At 43.3% G+C, this 18,377-nt stretch overlaps 1 protein-coding gene across 10 annotated transcripts in view; it reads right to left on the reverse strand.

The window, feature by feature from the left end:
- The window catches only part of CFAP100 (cilia and flagella associated protein 100), a 62,964-nt gene that overhangs the window by 29,067 nt on the left and 15,520 nt on the right, over positions 1-18,377 (reverse strand). For 8 of the 10 annotated variants that reach the window (XR_012498828.2, XM_088797879.1, XM_074340459.2 and 5 more), the window contains 2 exons: positions 2,703-2,803; positions 119-311 (listed from right to left, as the gene is read on the reverse strand). Coding sequence is in view for 9 of the 10 variants with exons in the window: in XM_088797879.1 (XP_088654005.1) it covers positions 119-311; positions 2,703-2,803 (294 nt within the window). In the remaining variant the exon portion in view is untranslated. Of the gene's footprint in view, positions 1-118; positions 312-2,702; positions 2,804-9,171; positions 9,247-18,377 lie in introns of all 10 variants that reach the window. The other 2 variants (XM_019719405.3, XM_088797880.1) reach the window with 2 other exon arrangements.

Raw genomic sequence — 18,377 nt, forward strand, 5'->3', positions numbered from 1 at the left:
GGAGTTAGGCAGAGAAGACCCCCCCTTTCCCCACTGCGCCATATCCCTTCCTCTCCAAGTACTTTTAAAGTACTGCTCTTTGCTGCGCAGACCCAATGTGGGGGAGGGAGGAATGCACCTTTGGTCATGGAGAGCTTCCAGGCAGTGTTGTCCTGGAAGGCCTGAAGCTGCTCAGCCTCTGCGCGTGCCTCCTGGTCCTCCATCTCGTCCTCCAGCTGCAGCTCTCGCCGCAGGCTGGTGTGCTTGGCGGACACTTTGGACGAGTAGGTCATCTTCTCGTGCACCCGCAGTGTCTTCTTCTGCTCCCGCTCCTGGGGGGTGGGGCAGGGGGGATTTGGCGGCACCAGCCTTCACCCTACCCCCATCACCCACCCAGCACCCCTCTTCCACCCCTCTGGGCCGGGTCTCCTCCCCTCTACGTTTTCCCACTTCAGGTTTACGTGGGCTTAAGGTGGTGGGTACTTGGCTTGGTCAGGATGCGGGATGCGAACGGGGCAGGATGGGGGGTGCGCACATGCTGCGCGCGGGGAAGGCTGTGGAGCTGCGCGCGGGGAAGGCTGTGGAGCTGCGCGCGGGGAAGGCTGTGGAGTTGCGCGCGGGGAAGGCTGTGGAGCTGCGCGCGGGGAAGGCTGTGGAGCTGCGCGCGGGGAAGGCTGTGGAGCTGCGCGCCGGGAAGGCTGTGGAGCGGTGTGCGTTTGGGGGCCTCCTGGGTTCCTGCACACGACTGCCATGGGTTGAGAGGAAGTGGGCAGGACAGGCCTCTGGACAGTGGGGATGCAGGTGGGCCGCCAGATTAAGTACAGGCTGCCTACCCCCTGTCAGATATGCATTCCAGATCAGTAGTGCAGGGACATATTAAAAGATGATTCCTTGTTTATTTGAAATCCACACTTAAATCCACTGAGTGTCCTGTATTGTGATTTGCTAAATCTGACACCTCAAGGTTCAGGGAAACTAGACCTTCTGAGTTTCCTAAAGAATCTTGAAAACCCGAATTTGATCTGCAACCTCCTTAGTGTTGGGGGCTGTGCTGTCATTTAGAGTCTGTACCTCCCCACCTATTTTCTGCTCTGCCCTGGCAGCTGGCCCCAGCCCTTCACTTGAGAAGATCCCAGGATGAGTGAAGGTTGGGGCCTCTTCTTCCCAGAGGCCTAGTGCAGGCTCTGGCTGTGGGGATGCCCAGCCCCTCCTGCTGTTCAGGCCCTGGGAGTCTCCACATCCTTCACCAGCAGGGCAGCTCAGCCCACCTGATCAGACAGGCCATCAGGTGGGCTCTTCATTTGGCATTTCCTGCGTTAGTTCTATTTCCTGCTGGGCCTGTCAGATACAACAACCAATTCAATCTCTAAAGAGTGCTGCTTAGGAAAAACCTAGCTGTGGCAGGATCCAGCGTGAGGCTACTAGTTTGCAGATTCCTGTATAAAACAGTCCAGAAAATGTCACCCTGTAGAATCCCAGTGGCAGAAGGTTTGCATTTAAAAGACATTGGGCAGGTACTTGGGGTCAGTGTGAGGTTGGGGTCTCTGCTGGAGTGGGGGGAGGAGTGTGAGGTTGTAGGGGCTTTTTCAGGAAGGCAGAGATAGCCCTGAAGCAGGGACAGGGTTGGAGAAGAAAATCCAATCCTGCACTGGTGAAGTAAGAGAAAGGTCTCTAAGTCAAGGTCAGAGAAAGTCTGTGTGTTTGCAGTGTCTTCCCATTCTGGAGACCACAGGAAAGTGTCAGCTGTTTAGTGTGGCTTTTTTGAGTGCCTCCTTCCAGGGCAGAAGTGGGTGCACAGCATGGCAGGATTGGAGGAAATACTGTTGGATGGTGGCCCAGAGTTACTAGGTGGGAGGTCCAGGGTAGGGCTGGAGCATGTGCATTTCCATAAGTGTCACTGGTCACTGGTTGGGGTTGCAGTGGGAGTTGCTGCCTAAGGAATCTTAGATGCTGAGCCCTGAGTTGGGGTGGACAGTCAGCCTAGCAGGGAGTCTGGGACACTGGCCATGAGAGTATGACCAGAAACATGGTGCTGGCCATTTCCCAGGAAAGATGCTCAGCCGGTGAGCCCTCCCCAAGCCTGGCTGCAGTGAGACTTGCTTGCTCCAGCTGTGCTGTGGTGTGGGGGAGTAGGCTGTCTGGGCACATGGGCTCTTGGGATGGGGAAGCAAGAGAGACTATGCTGGGGTGCACACGAAGGACAGGCTGGAGGACAGGGATGGCCCCGAGACTCCCAGGCACTGCTGACGGGCATGTATATGCATATGCGCACATGTGAGCATGTCTGTGTTTGTATCTGACCTCTAAGAATTCCAATGAGAGGACAGTGCAAGGCTGGAGCAGTCATGGGAAGGGGGATTCCTGGGGGAAGTGAGGGTCCCTGAGGTCTGCCTTGAGGGACAGTGAGACCCCCAGGAGGGGATGGCATCTCATGCAAGGGACAGCAAAAATGAAGGTGTGGTGGCTGAGGCTGTGGCCACACAGCTCCAAGGAGCCTACCCTGACAAAGGCCGAGGCACAGTGGCAATAAAACTGGGTAAGACAGGGGACAGGTCAGGGACCTGAGAGCCAGGCAGAGCTTCAGGTTGGTTTCATAGGAAATGGTGAGCCATTTATTATTCTAGAATGAGAGAGCGACCTGAGGAAAGTGCTCTTCAGAAATCTGGCTGCTGCTTGTGTGAGGGAGGAAAGAGCTGGGGGCAGGCCTTGGTCCTGATACTTACTGAGCGAGACTTATTCCGTTCCTGATCTCTGAGCAAGAAGAAATCCATATCCCCAGACATGTGGAAAGGATTAGCTGAACGGTCAGGAACAATCAGAGACACTGGGGAAGGAGATATCTCATTGGAGAGATGAGCCAGCTATTCCAAGCTGTGGCCTGTGCCTCTGGGGTCCCAAAGCCCTCCCAGGCCAGCGCAGGGAGCTTCTGTGAAAGCATGGGTGAGTGGCAAATGTTCTCTTATATCCAGCTGTGCCTGAAATCCACCTCTGGATCTTCCAGCTCCATACTCACCTGTCTGGTTTAACCTAGTTGTAGTTGGGCTTCTGTCCCTGGCATCTGAAAGAGACCTCGTGAATAGCTCTTCCAGTGTCTGAGTCATCTGTTGTGTCCCTGGCCCTATGTCCTCTCTCATTTGAAGTCTCAGGAACCCCCACTCCATAGAGGAGGGAAGCGAGAGCCTGCACTTGTAAGTGATGGTGCCAACTACTGGGGTCTGTTGACTCCAGAGCTGAGGCCGCTGCCTGCAGTGCGCACTGGGGAGAAGGCACTCAGGGTGAACATGCTTTGTCTCTGCAGGAATCTCCACGATCTTCCCAGGGCAAGGCTGGGCTTGGGGGTGGGTGAGGGCAATGCACCTGAGGCCTGGGGAAGCAGAGCAAGAGTTTGAAAAGTGGTTGCCACCAAGGACCCCAATTCTGATGCCCCCTCCCCCAGAGATTAGGGAGAGGTTCCCACAGCTCAATTCAGAGGCTGTCAGGGAGGACAGAAGCCAGAGGGGACCAAACTAAGGACTTAAAAATATGGTTGCTTTCTTCTACTACCTTTGATTGAAAAGAAACAGGGCTCATTGGAAAACAAAACAAAACAAAAAATTCTTGAAAGAGAATATGGTAAAAACAAATAAATAAACAACTCCTCTACTTTGAATGAGCTGCTGATAACATTTTGGGGGGTATTTTCTTCTAGCACTTTTCAATACACATTTTTAATAATTTCGTATCTTCCATTTTCTTTTAAAAAAAAATTAAAACTACTTTACCATCAACAGCTCCCTGTGAAATTACCAATTCTTTGTGGACCTTGTAAGCAAACATTAAGGGCTGCAGTGACACACCGTGTCATCAGGGTGCAATTGCCATGATGTGCGTAGCAACCATAAGTGCTGCCCTGGACATGCTGAGGATATCATCGACCACCACTGACTGGTTCTTAGGAACTGATTTTCCGAAGGGAGACTACAGACCAGGGGCTGTGAGCAGTTTCCCGGCTTCAGAGACTTATGCTCACCTGCCTTCCTGGAGCTCTGTCTCATTTTACACCCTCATTAAAAGAAAGAGGGCTGTTAAAGGAATTCAAAGTTGTGAGAGTCTCAAAATACTTCTGAACAAGACACTTATTAATTACCAAGAGAAAAGGAGCTTTACTGTGGACAAGCCTGGCAGACTCCACCTCACTCAAGAGATCAAAGTAAACACTGGCAAGAGAGAGAGAGGAGTTTGCACTCTCTCCAATGGGACCCCAGCATATCACTCAGACATTCCTGCCTAGGACACTTCATCTGTATTCTGTCCTGAGGAGGGGTCGGAAAAGCCCAAAGTCATGGGCATTCTATAACATCTTTGTACTATTCTTTTAACTTTTCTGTAAGAATTAAATCTTGTCAAAATAGAGAGCTTAATAACTTGAGTTATGTTCAGAATGAGAAGAATAAAGGTTATCTGTTCCTTGGCTCAGCTGACAGGAAGAAGTCAGAGGGGCCTCCAGTCAATTCTTAGCCTGGCTTTTGAGGGCGCAGAGCCTGTGCTGAGAGAGGAGACGACCCATGGGTGGTACTGGCCCCAGGTCCATCAGGGACGTCTGGACAGGAGGGACAGAGATGGGACAGAGGCTCCTGCACTATGAGGGACAGAAGACGGTTACTGGGGCTTGTGCAGGTTTGGATTTGAGAGTGGGCTCTTGTCCCATGCCTAATCACGTTTGTTTTTTGTTTGTTTGTTTGTGTTCTTTTTTTATACACTGACTAATTCTGACAGACTCCAGGAGAGACTGCCAAAGGGCCTGTGAGCCTTAGGAGGCCAGAGAGGTAGATGGAGATGGTGAACTAGGCACATGGCTTTTGCACCCCATCAAGGGCCCCCTCAATTCCCAGAAATGACATAACAAATTTAGAAATGGTGGACAGCTCTGGACAATAATAAGCGGGGAACAGAAGCTGATAGGGAGCTCATGGGGTGGGAAGGCAGACAAGGTGGGGTTAAGTGGGGAAGTATAGTCTGACACAGCTCCAGAAGGAGGGCCTGGGAGTGGGGACAGCTCTGGGTGGCAGGAAGGGGCAGGGGTGCCCTGGACAGAGTTGCCACAGCCAGTCCCCTCCTCAGTCCTTGCCACACTCTCTTGCTGCCTGTTCCTAGCCAGTAACCCAGGCAGAGAAATTTGCCCTAAATTCAGAATAGTGAAGACTGAGCTTGAGTCAGAATGGAGGGCAAGTAGGAACCTTTATGTCCCCAAACTGCTTGGTAGCACACATGGGCCTCATGTCCTAGTCTCCATCAGAGAGATTAATTATGATAGTTAGCAAGCACTGAGCATTACCCTGGACCAGAATGAGGAACTTACATTACTTAACTTTCATTAAAACCTATGAGGTGGGAATTATTGTTATTCGTATGAGGAAACAGGCACAGAGAGGTAAGAAACTCACCCAAGGCTATGTAGCTATACGTGGCTGTGTGGAGACTGACTCTGAACACAATTTGCATTTGCAGTCAAATGACTAGGGGATATTTGGTGTTAATGTGAAGATAACCAGTGTGTTAATGTGAAGATGAGCCCACAACCAAGAATGGCAATCATTTGAAGCAAACATCCCAGAAATGCAGTTAGTTTAACATTTATAAACCAATTAATGTAATATACCCATAACAGAATGAGAGAGAAAAAAATTATATGATCATTTCAATAGATGCAGCAAAAGTATTTGATAAAACTCAAAACTTATTTTGAACAAAAGTTTTAGCAACCTGGGAATAGAGGGGACTTCCCCAGTCTGATAAAGGGAATGGCCTGCAGAGATGGCTGTGCCATAATCTCCAAAACTGTGACTATGTTCCTTTATATGGTAAAGGGACTTTGCAGATGTTACTAAGGTAAGGACCTGGAGATGGGGAGATGATCCAGGGTTATCCAGATGGGGTGCTCCATATAATCACAAGCGTGCTTATAAGAGGGAGGTAGGAGGTTCAGAAGCAAGGAGAGGAGGTGTGACAGCAGAAACAGAGGTTGGAGTGATGTCATGGAGATTGGAAGATGCTACTTATGCTGCTAGGTTTGGAGATGGAAGGGGCTACAAGCCAAGGAATGTAGGTGGCCTCTAGAAGTTGGAAAAGGCAAGAAAAGGATTCTCCCTCAGAGCCTCCAGAAGGAACTCAGCCCTGGGATACCTTGACGCTTGTCCTGTAAAATTCATTTCAGACTTCTGACTTCCAAAGCTGTAAGATAATATATTGTATTGTTTTAAGCCACAGAGTTTGTGGTAATTTGTTACAGCAGCAATAGGAAATGAATACAGATATGTACAAGAAAGCTTTAGGTGAAATATTGAATGTCCCCCCCACCAAGATAAGGAATAAGACATGGATGTCTATCTTTGCACTTCAATTCAATGTTGTAGCAAGGTTAGTAAAATAAACAGAAGGTATAGGATTGGAAAGGAAGGGCAAATAATGGCAGTCAAGGTGACATGATTGCACAGCAGAAAATCCAAATAATCTACAAACAAAATGGTTACAATTAGATCAATTAGAATGGTTTATAGATCTTACTGTGAAATTAAAATAAAACTTATAGAACATACACTAAACAGAGATCTTTATGACCTTGGGGACCAGTAAAGAATTTTAAAACAGGACATGAAAAGTACTAACCAGAAGGAAATGACTGTTAAATTGAACTACATTAAAATTAGGAACTCTTGTTTATTAAAAGGCCACCAAGACAGTGAGAAGGCAGTCCAGAGTAGGGGAAGCTGTTTGCAATACTTAGAACTAGTGAATGACTTATATCCAAAATATGTAATGAGCTCCTAGAAATCATTAAAATAAGAAGACAGACACCGCCCTAAGAAAAGTGGGCAATAGACAGGAACAGGCACTTCATAACACAGAATCATCAATGGCCCATAAACAGGTAGTCACCCTAGTTAGTCACCAGTGAACATGAGATACATATCCACATTTCCAGGTAATATTAAAAAGATCGACAATGTGCCATGTGTTGGAGAGGATGTGGAGCAACTGAAACTCACATCTGCTTGTGGGACTGTGAATTGGAACAATTGCCCTGGAAAACTGTCCTGTTGTATCTACTAAAATTAAACATAAGGCCAGCAATTCCACTCCTTGTAGACACACAGGAGAAATGGTTGCTTATGTTCCCAAAATAGCATATGCAAGAATATTCATAGCAGTATTATTTGTAATGACTAAAAACCAGTAACAACCCAAATGTTCATCAACTCTAGAAAGAATAATACATTGTTGGCATATGTGCACAGTGGAACGCACAGAGCAATAGTAAAGAAGGAACTCCTGCTACTTGCATCTCACAGAGGTGATGCTGAATGAAGGAAGCCAGAAAGAACCAAAAGAGCACAGAGTGATTCCATTTAAGTGAGGTTTGAGAACAGATAAAATGATTCTGTGATAGCAGAACACCGGCTATCTTTGAAAGAAAGAGAATTTCTGGGCAGATGAAAATGTTCTAGATGGTGAATCGGTGGAAGATATGAAGTTGTATACATTTGTCAAAATTTATCAAACTGTATACTTGAGATTTCTGCATTTTGCTGTGTATGAATTATGTCTCAGTGAAGAAACAAAACAAATCCAAAGCCCAGAACCCTCACCCTTAGTGTAAGAATAAGTTCAGCACAAGCCCCCACCTGTAGAAGAAATTATTAGGTGAATGGCTGATGGGGATCTGTGACTGGGGGTCAGGTGGCCACCATCTGAACCTATGGATCGTAGCATGGCCAACAGCGAGGCAGCTAGATGTGCAGGCTTCTTAGGAAAGATGGTAGAAAGCACACAGCCCACCTAGGAAGGAGTCTGTGGACAAAGTGGAACACAGATCCTATCAAGCATCTAGTGTCCAATTAAAGGAAATATGGGGGAGAGAGAAACAGTTTCCATGACAGCATCAGGAAGCAGATACATCACAGAGGATATTGAACAGGATAATTAACACCATTTCTCAACTCAAGGCACAGAAAATGAAAGGACATGGGGGAGTGGTTGTGCTTGATTAAAAGAGACTGAAAATGTTCAGATCTCGTCTGAATTTCAGTGAGAACGAATCTTCTATAGGAAGACATTTCTGAGATAATTGGGTAAACGATGGTCTGCTTAACTTCATTGTGGGCTTGTAAGAAAAATGTCCTATTTTTTGAAAAAAACACACATTGAAGAATATCAAGATGAAATGACATGTTTGGATTTTACTTTAAAGTATTTTGGCAAAGACCAAAAAGAAAAAGAGAAAAGAATAGATGAAACAAATGTGGCAAAATCTTGTTCACTATCCAATATGGTGATAGGCATGTGAGTTCATGTGAGTTCACTGGACTTTAGTCTCTTCTTCTGGGCAGGTTTGGATTTTTATAATTAAAAGAAAGAGGAAACAAGGTGGGGTGGGCTGAGGGGTGGGAGCTTAAACTGTGAAGGACAGGCTCAGGGAACACGCTCACATCTGCACTCCTGTGCAGAAGGGTCAGACTTGCCTGTAAGCACAGGAATCCCAGGGGTGGGGGTGGGGCAGTGCAGGAACTAGGAGGGAGTCTGGGAGCCATAGAGTGGGGACTCGGAAGTTGAGGCACACACAGCTAGTTGCCTACTCTTCCTCCTCCTGACAGGTGGCAGCCATGTGTCTAGCTGAAAAGCTACCTTTCTCAGACTCCCTTGCAGATGCTGATGGCTCCATGACAAATAGAATGCAGTCAGATATTGTTGGGTGGGGCTTCTGGGAAGAATCTTTCCCCAGGGAGGGCTGAGTTGGCAGGTGGGCAGTTTTGCCCTTATTTTCTTTGGTCCTTCTCCCTGTCTGGAATGAGATATGATGGCTGGAGCTGCAGCGGCCATTTTGTGACCATGTGACAACTTTGCAGTTGAAAGACCTACGGATAAAGATGGTGGAGGAGAAAGACTTGGGATCTAGTCACCTGGATGATTTTGTTTGTAGAACTGCTATTGGTGGAGCCTCATGGAACCCTGGACTGCCTCCCACATTTACCATTACTATAAGAAAAAAAAATCACACTTTGTTTATGTTCCTGTTATTTCAGGTCTCAGTAACCTATTTTCTAATGGAAACAGAAGCATTTCTTTCTGCCCTTCACACTGGTGAAGGCATCTGGGCCTAAAGGAGAGAGTGAGCCTCCCACCATCTAGGATTTCAGCTTCCGGCTCCAGAGGTACCTTTGCCTTTTTTTCCATGTTTCTTTTTTTCTTCAGTGATAGAAGAAATGTTGTATGTGAATTCCTGGCTGTTCTCTGGGAAGACATAAAAGTGAGGGCCACAGCAAATAACTTATTTTGTGATAACTGTGAATACAGTGTGAGGTTGGAGAGAGACTCAGACACACTAGGGCTCCCACACCCTCACCTGCCTGCTGAGCAGGCTTGGTGAGCCAGCTTGGAAAGTTGCTCAGCTTCTCTGAGCCTCAGATTCCACATCTGAGATGATCATGCTGACGTTACTGGGAAATTGTGTGAACTGTTCAAGAAAATGGTCACAAGAGCTCCTAGCACATGTGCCTGGCACACATAAGGTTTATGTCTCCCCTTTCACACTCTTCAATTTGTTCCTGAAGAGTAGTGTAGCACCATTATACAGGGAGGTCATGGGCCTCTGCCTCCTGCCCTGCCAGCCGTTTGGCTTGAGCTGCCCAGGGCCTCCCTCAGGGTTAGACCGGAAGACACAGAGACTCACATTTCCTTGTTGTTCTCTCTTCAACTGATACCCTCAAGGAAGTAAGCATTTGACCCCATACTTCCTTCCATCCCAACTCAGGAATCTTTTGTAGCTTGGAGATTTCAGTCTATGCCAGCCTGGGAGAGCAGCCAGCCCAGAGGGCAGATGGGGTGGGGGTTGCAGTAGAGTATGGAGGGATGTTTTGGTGGGCAGCTCAGAGAGCTGGTCCATGAGGGAGAGTGACCTGGGGTGATGAAGGACAAAGGAGGGTCTGGGAGGTCGGGGGTATACCAAGGGCCAGGCCCTGAGTAGATGGGTGATGGGGTGTGAGAAGACTGAAGAAAACAGGAGTCCTGTGGGACTGGCAGGAAGGTCAGGGCTTGGGGCTGAAAACTCAAATGCCTTCAGGACCAAGCAGCATATATAATGGTAAAGGGAAAGGAAGTAGGGGGTGGTGAGGCCTGGACGCAGGTTGCTGAATCTTTATTATTTTCTCACTATCTTCCTTAGTGACTATATAGTTAAATTTCCAGGTAGTAAATTTTAATTAACCATATCACAAAAATGAGAAGATACCACTGTGATTTAAACAGACCAAAACGAAAAACAAATGAATAAAAACCTAATGAAATTTAAATTTTTTCTTAATTGAAAAAGCAATGCACATACATAGCAAATTTTTCTAACAATGCAGGTTTGATGTGTTGATATGTTGAATATTGACATGGATACAGCTCCTAACTAGTACTGCTGCTGTCAGGGCAGCGAAAGGTTTGAGTAGGGTAGACGGGTGTCTCTGTGAGACTGGGACAGGATAGAGGTCTCTGGAGCTAGGAGTGATAAATCCTTACCCAAAGCCGTCATTACCAGACAGAATTTTGTGTATCTACTCAGAGGTACTTTATGCATACACACATTTAGATGCCCCTTTCTTTTTCACTAAAAATGCATCTGCTTACATGCTAAAACATAAATAAACCTTGAGGGCATCATACTAAGTGAAAAAAGTCAGCCACAAAAGGCAAATACTGTATTATTCCACTTATATGAGGTCCCTAATTCACTTATATGAAGTAATCAAATTCATACAGACAGAAAGCAGGATGGTGGTTGTCGGGTACTGGTAGGGAAGAATGAGGAGTTAGTGTTTAATGAGTACAGGGTTTGAGTTTTGCAAGGTGAAGATAGTTCTGGAGATGGATGGTGGTGATGGTTACACAACAATGTGAGTGTACTTAAAGACATTGAACTGGACACATGAAAATGCTTTATATGCTTAAAGATAAAGACGACATCAAAATAGTGGCGTGAGGTGAACCTCTGGAAAGCTCCCCTGGAATTTAGAACAAACTGAACAACTATAACGCCACAAATGACTCCCTGCACAGCAGACAGGCAAGACGAAGAGGCTCACTATTAAATTCACCTAAAGGTGGGCAAATTTTGTGAGCAGGGGAGGAGGGAAGGGAGAAATGAGGAGATGGGGTCCTGTGGGCGCAGGACGCAGACCTAGCTCAGTGCTTCAACCTTGCTGCATCTTGGAACTACCGCAGCTGCAGGAGAGGGAAGAACTCGGACTGCTAGGGCTTTGTTTATGGCCCACAGGGCTGAGGGGACAGCATATAACACGGCTGAACCCAACGCTCACAGCAGAGACCTTGGAGCAAAGACTGAGGGAAGAGGCTGAAAATGGTGGTTTAAGCCCTCACTGTCGCAGAAAATGCCCCCTCCCTACCCTCCTAGAGCTCACCCCGCCCCCACCTGCCCAGTGCTAGAAGCAGAAGAGTAGCACTGTCAGATCAAAATAATATTTGCAATTCTGAGAACTGTGGACCGCAGACACAGATTAACAGCACAACTAGTTCTGGCAAAAAAGAGGGATCTAGGGAAGCAGGACGGGCTGTGGTGGTGGTCGCTGGCATTGCTCTGGGCCACCTCTCACAACCCACCCGTCCCTTTCCCCACCTATCTAGGCAGATTCCCTACAGGAGTAAACAGAACTGCTGAAACACAGGGCACTGAATCTGGTGCAGGAAGAGCTTTGGAACTTCAAAAGCTCTCCGCATCCCCACACGGATGCAGCATCCTATGACACAGTCGAAATGTTAACAGAGGAGAAGCCAGCCTTCCAGGGAATCGCCCCATTGTATGAGAAGCAGGAATAGTGCAGAGAAAACATAACACTACAGTGTGAGACAGAAAAAAAGGCTGCAGCTGGAGATAAAATAAAACATTCTACCAACACATACTGGAAAACAAAAGAAAGACCTCTTCCTATGAACCAATTGCAGAACCCACTCCTGTAGATGTCAAGAAAGAGAAATATAAATCATTAATTGCCATGAATAACCAAGGAAACAAGACAGCTCAGAAAGAAAGTGAAAAGTCTCCAGAAAAGGAACTTAAAGATATGGAAATATATGGCTAAAATGACAGAGAATTCAAGATTGTAGTTCTGAAAAAACTCAACGAGATGCAAGAAAACATAGAAGGGCAGTTTAATGAACTCAGAAACACAATCAAAGAACAGCATGAGCATTTTACGTAAGAGATTGAAATTTTAAAAAAAGAACCAAATAGAATTTCTGGAGATTAAGAACTCAATAGAAGAAATTAAGAATGAAATAACCAGCTTAGGTAGTAGAGTTGACCAGATGGAGGAAAGAATCAGTGACATCGAAGATAGAAACGTGGAAATTACACAGATGGAAGAAGAAAGAGACTTGAAACTTAAAAGAAATGAAAGAACTCTACAAGAACTTTCAGACTCCATCACAAAGCGCAATACAATAATAATGGGCATACCAGAAGGAGAACAAAGACTAAAGGGAACAGAGAGTACATTCAAACAAATAGTCAATGAGAACTTCCAAAACTTGTGGAAAGAACTGGATCCTCAAATCCAAGAAACAAATAGAACACCTAATTACTTCAACCCCAACAGGCCTTTTCCAAGATAATTGTATTGAAGCTGTCAAAAATCAAGGATAGAGAAAGAATCCTCAAGGCAGCCAGGGAAAAGAAGACGGTAATCTATAAAGGAAAGCCCATTTGATTATCATCAGATTTTTCAGCAGAAACTCTACAAGCCAGGAGGGAGTGGAACCAAACATTTAAACCATTGAAAGAGAGAAATTATGAGCCAAGAATAATATACCCAGCAAAGATATTCTTTAGATATGAAGGAAGAATAAAGACCTTTCCAGACATACAGAAGCTGAGGGAATTTTCTAATACACTACCTGCACTACAAGAAATACTAAAGGAGGCTATTCGACCACCATCAACAGGGACAATTTGTGGCAACCAAAACATAAAAGGCGGGAGAGTAAAGGCCTGAACTGGACTATGGGAATAGAGAAAGGACGCGTGCTGAAGAAAATGGAATATTCTAAATATCAAACTTTCTTTTACATAAACTTGATGGTAACCACTCAAAAAAACAAAACAAAACAAAACAAAAAAACCCAGAACTGAAATATATACTGTAATAAAAGAAGAAACAGAGGGAAAAATCATAGAATACTACTACACAGAAATAATAGACAACAACGAAAAGGCAAAGAAACCATGGAGACACAGTCTTACCAGAAAACTAAAGACAGAATGATAGGAAATCCTCATGTATCAACAATCACCCTAAATGTTAATGGACTGAACTTACCAATAAAAAGGCACAGAGTAGCAGATTGGATCAAAAAACTAAACCCAACCATATGCTGCCTCCAAGAAACACATCTCAGCTACAAGGACAAGCATAGACTCAAAGTGAAAGGGTGGAAATTGACACTCCAAGCAAGTGGTATCCAGAGAAAATCAGGTGTAGCATACTGATATCAGATGAAACAGATTTCAGGATAAAAAATGTAACAAGAGACAAAGACGGACATTTCATAATGGTAAAGGGGACTACACAACAAGAAACCATAACGGTCATGAATATTTATGACCCCATCAACGACCACCAAAATATACTAAGCAACTACTAACAGAACTAAAGGGCGAAATTGACCCACACACAATTATGCTAGGGGACTTAAACACATCATTGACAACTATGGATAGATCATCCAAATGGACATAATTAACATTTATAGAGCACTTCATCCTAAAACATCAGACTATACATTTTTTTCTAGTGTACAAAGAACATTCTCAAAGATAAACCATATATTGGTACATACAACTAGCCCAGCAAATTTAAGAAGATTGAAATCATACCAAGCATATTCTCTGATCACAAGGCTTTGAAATTGGATATTAACTGCAAAAAGAAAGCAGGAAAAACCACAAATACATGGAGATTAAACAACATACTTTTAAACAACGACCGGGTCAAAGAAGAAATTACAGGAGAGACCAAAAGATACATAGAAACAAATGAGAATGAAAATACATCCTACCAAAATTTTGGGGATGCAGTGAAAGCAGTTTTAAGAGGGAAATTTATATCATTACAGGCCTATCTCAAGAAACAAGAAAATCCCGCATAAATAACCTCATGTTACTCCTTAAAGAACTAGACAAAGAAGAACAAATGAAACCCAAGGTCAGCAAAAGAAAGGAAATAATAAAAATCAGAGCAGAACTAAATGAAATACAGAACAAAACGACAATAGAAAAAATTAATGTGACAAAGAGGTGGTTCTTTGAAAAGATTAACAAAATTGACAAACCCTTGGCTACACTCACTAAAATAAAGAGAGAAGACACTAATAAAATCAGAAATGAAAAAGGCGAACTTATAAAGGATACCACAGAAATACAAACAATCATCCAAGAATACTATGAAGGACTATATGCCACCAAATTCAATAACCTAGAAGAAATAGAAAAGGTCGTAGAAACATAGAGCCTCGCTATTCTGAACCATGAAGAATTGAAAAATCTAAACAGACTGATCACCAGTAACAAAATTGAATCAGTCATTCAAAACCTTCCCTAAAGCAGAAGTCCGGGAGCAGATAGCTTCACTAGTGAATTCTACCAAGCCTTACAGGAGGATCTAATACTAATCCTGCTCAAACTCTTCCAAAAAATTGAAGAAGAGACAGTACTCCCTAACTCATTTTATTAGGCCAACATTACCCTGATACCAAAACCTGGTAAAGACAACACAAAAAAAGAAAACTACAGACCAACATGTCTGATGAATACAGATGCAAAAATCCTAAACAAAATTCTAGCAAATCGAATGCAACAATGCATTAAAAAGATTATTCATCACGACCAAGTGGGGTTCATCCCCGGGGCACAAGGATGGTTCAACATACGCAAATCCATCAATGTGATACATCACATAAACCAAATAAAGGACAAAAATCATATGATTATATCAATTGATACAGAAAAAGCATTTGACAAGATACAACATCCATTTATGATTAAAACACTTAATAAAATAGGTATAGAAGGAAAATACCTTAACATAATAAAGGCCATATATGACAAACCCTCTGCTAATCTCATAATTAATGGAGAAAAACTGAAGCCCTTTGTTTTACGTTCAGGAACACGACAGGGATGTCCCCTATCACCTCTGCTTTTCAACATAGTGTTGGAAGTCCTCGCCAGAGCAATCAGGCAAGAGAAAGAAATAAAAGGCATCCAAATTGGGAATGAAGAAGTTAAATTGTCACTCTTTGCAGATGACATGATGCTATATAGAGAAAACCCTAAAGATTCTACTAAAAAGCTATTAGAAACAATCAACGAATACAGTAAAGTTGCCGGCTACAAAATCAATGTACAAAAGTCTATTGCATTCCTATATACTAACAATGAAATCTCAGAAAAAGAAATACAAAAAACAATTGCTTTTGCAATTGCAGCAAAAGGAGTAAAATACCTAGGAATAAACTTAACCAAGGATGTGAAAGACCTACATGCTGAAAACTATAAGACAGTTTTGAAAGAAATTGAAGACACAAAGAAATGGAAAGACATTCCATGCTCATGGATTGGAAGAATCAACATAGTTAAAATGGCCATATTACCCAAAGCAATATACAGTTTTAATACAATCCCCATCAAAATCCCAATGGCATTTTTTAAAGAAATAGAACAAAAAATCATCAGATTTGTTTGGAACCACAAAAGACCCCAAATAGCCAAAGCAATCTTAAGAAAAAAGAACAATAATGGAGGTATCACACTTCCTGACTTTAGCTTGTACTACAGGGCAACAATAATCAAAACAGCATAGTATTGGCAGAAAAACAGACACACAGACCAGTGGAATAGAATTGAGAACCCAGAAATAAAACCACATAAATATGGACAGATAATTTTTGACAAAGAAGCAAAAAACATACAAGGGAGAAAAGACAGCCTCTTCAATAAATGGTGCTGAGAGAATTGGAAAGCCACGTGCAAAAGAATGAAACTGGACTGCTATCTGTCACCATGTACCAAAGTTAATTCAAAATGAATCAAAGACTTGAGCATAAGACCTGAAACAATAAACTTCACAGAGGAAAACATAGGTACTAAACTTATGGACCTTGGGTTCAAAGAGCATTTTATGAATTTGACTCCAAAGGCAATGGAAGTAAAAGCTAAAATAAACGAATGGGACTATATGAAACTTAAAAGCTTCTGCACAGCAAAAGAAACCACCGACAAAATAAAGAGACAACCAACTGAATGGGAGAAGATTTTTGCAAACAGTGCCTCCGATAAGGGGCTAATATCCAAAATATACAAGGAACGTATGAAACTCAACGACAAAAAAACAAACAACCCAATTGAAAAATGGACAGAGGACCTAAAGAGATATTCCTCCAAAGAGGACATACAAATGGCAAATAGACATATGAAAAAATGCTCAACATCACTAATCACCAGAAAAACGCAAATAAAACCCACAATGAGGTATCACCTCACCCCAGTTAGAATGGCTATCATCAACAAGACAAATAGTAACAAATGTTGGAGAGGCTGTGGAGAAAAAGGAACCCTCATACACTGTTGGTGGGAATGCAGACTGGTGCAGCTGCTATGGAAGGCAGTGTGGAGGTTCCTCAAAAAATTATGAATAGAATTACTATATGACCCAGCAATCCCACTCTTGGGTATCTACCCAAAAAATCTGAAAACAGTTATACAGAAAGACACGTGTGCTCCAATGTTCATTGCAGCTTTATTTACGGTGGCCAAAACATGGAAATGACCAAAATACCCTTCGATTGATGAATGGATAAAGAAGTTGTGGTATATATGCACAATGGAATAGTATTCGGCGGTAAGAAAAGATGATATAGGACCAGTTGTGACAACATGGATTGATCTTGAGATTATAATGCTAAGCGAAATAAGTCAGACAGAAAAAGCAGAGAACCATATGATTTCACTGACATGTGGTATATAAGCCAAAAACAACAAAAGAACAAGACAAATAAATGAGAAACAAAAAATCATAGACACAGACAATAGTTTAGTGGTTACCAGAGGGTAAGGGGGAGGGGGTGGTAGATGAGGGTAAAGGGGATCAAATATATGGTGATGGAAGAAGAACTAACTCTGGGTGGTGAACATACAGTGGGATTTATAGACGATATAATACAGAATTGTACACCTGAAATCTATGTAACTTTACTAACAATTGTCACCCCAACAAACTTTAATTTTAAAAAAACCATCAAACCTATTTATAACTAAATCCACTAAAGAGTAAAAAACAAAAACAAAAAAAATGCTTAAAGATAAAAATGCAAAAATTTTATTATGTATATTTTACCACAATTTTTAAAAAGTTTAAAAAAATACGTCTGCTCACGCACAAGTCTCATCGTTACTTTGCCAGGACTCCTGGTGGACCCTGAGGGTACTTCCAAACTCCTGCAATGCTTTTTGTCCACCACCAAACTGATCTGGACTGTTTCCCACACACCTAGAACTTTGTCAATCTGATAAATGGCATCTCCGTTTTAATTTGCATTTCTCAATTATGAATGAGATTGTGTTATTTTTTCAGATGTTAATTATCCATTTGCTGCTCTCTATTAGTATCCTTTGCCCTTTTTTCTGTTGGGATGTTGTAGTTTTTAAGTGATTCTTGAGAACCTTTATCTATTAAAGGACACTGGCTCATTATCAGAGTGGCTGAAAATGTTCTTCCTTCAGATGATTAGTCAATTACCTTCAGAGAGTGTATTGTATCTTTTGTTACAGGACATTTTAATGTTTGCTTAGTGAAATGCTTTGGGGTTTTGTGTCTTGTTTAGAAAGGAATTCCAAATCTGAAGGTTAAATAAATTTTTAAAATTCCTGTGTTTTCTTCTAGTACCTTAACCAAGTTAAATGCTTGTAATTAAAATGTTTTAAAAACGTAAGCCTACTTTTGGAATAATTCTCCAGGAGAAACAGGGAAAAGTGAGCTGGGTGCAAAACATTCTCATAAAAAGTGATAAAATACACACAAACCCTAGGCAATGGGACATCTGGTGTGAGTTCCAGGCATTAGAATGTCCTCGCAACTCTGGAATCAACAGTACAGCACAGCATGGGTTCTGCTGCTTGGAGAAGAGCTGCTAGCTCTCTGAGCAAGCAGCCTTCAGGCCTCCTGCTGACCTGCTCCTCCCTCCATCAAGCCATCTCTCCCCTCTCTACTCCCCAGAGGCACCTTCTCTGCCCTCCTGGGGCTGCAGCATCCCGCTGCAAGAGGGGCAGGCCACTGCAGTGGGACCCCATTCTCAGCTATCCTTCTCTT

The sequence above is a fragment of the Rhinolophus sinicus genome, chromosome 4 (genome assembly GCF_057876585.1).
Source record: "Rhinolophus sinicus isolate RSI-liver-muscle chromosome 4, RSI-T2T, whole genome shotgun sequence".
In the NCBI taxonomy this organism is placed as follows: domain Eukaryota; kingdom Metazoa; phylum Chordata; class Mammalia; order Chiroptera; family Rhinolophidae; genus Rhinolophus; species Rhinolophus sinicus.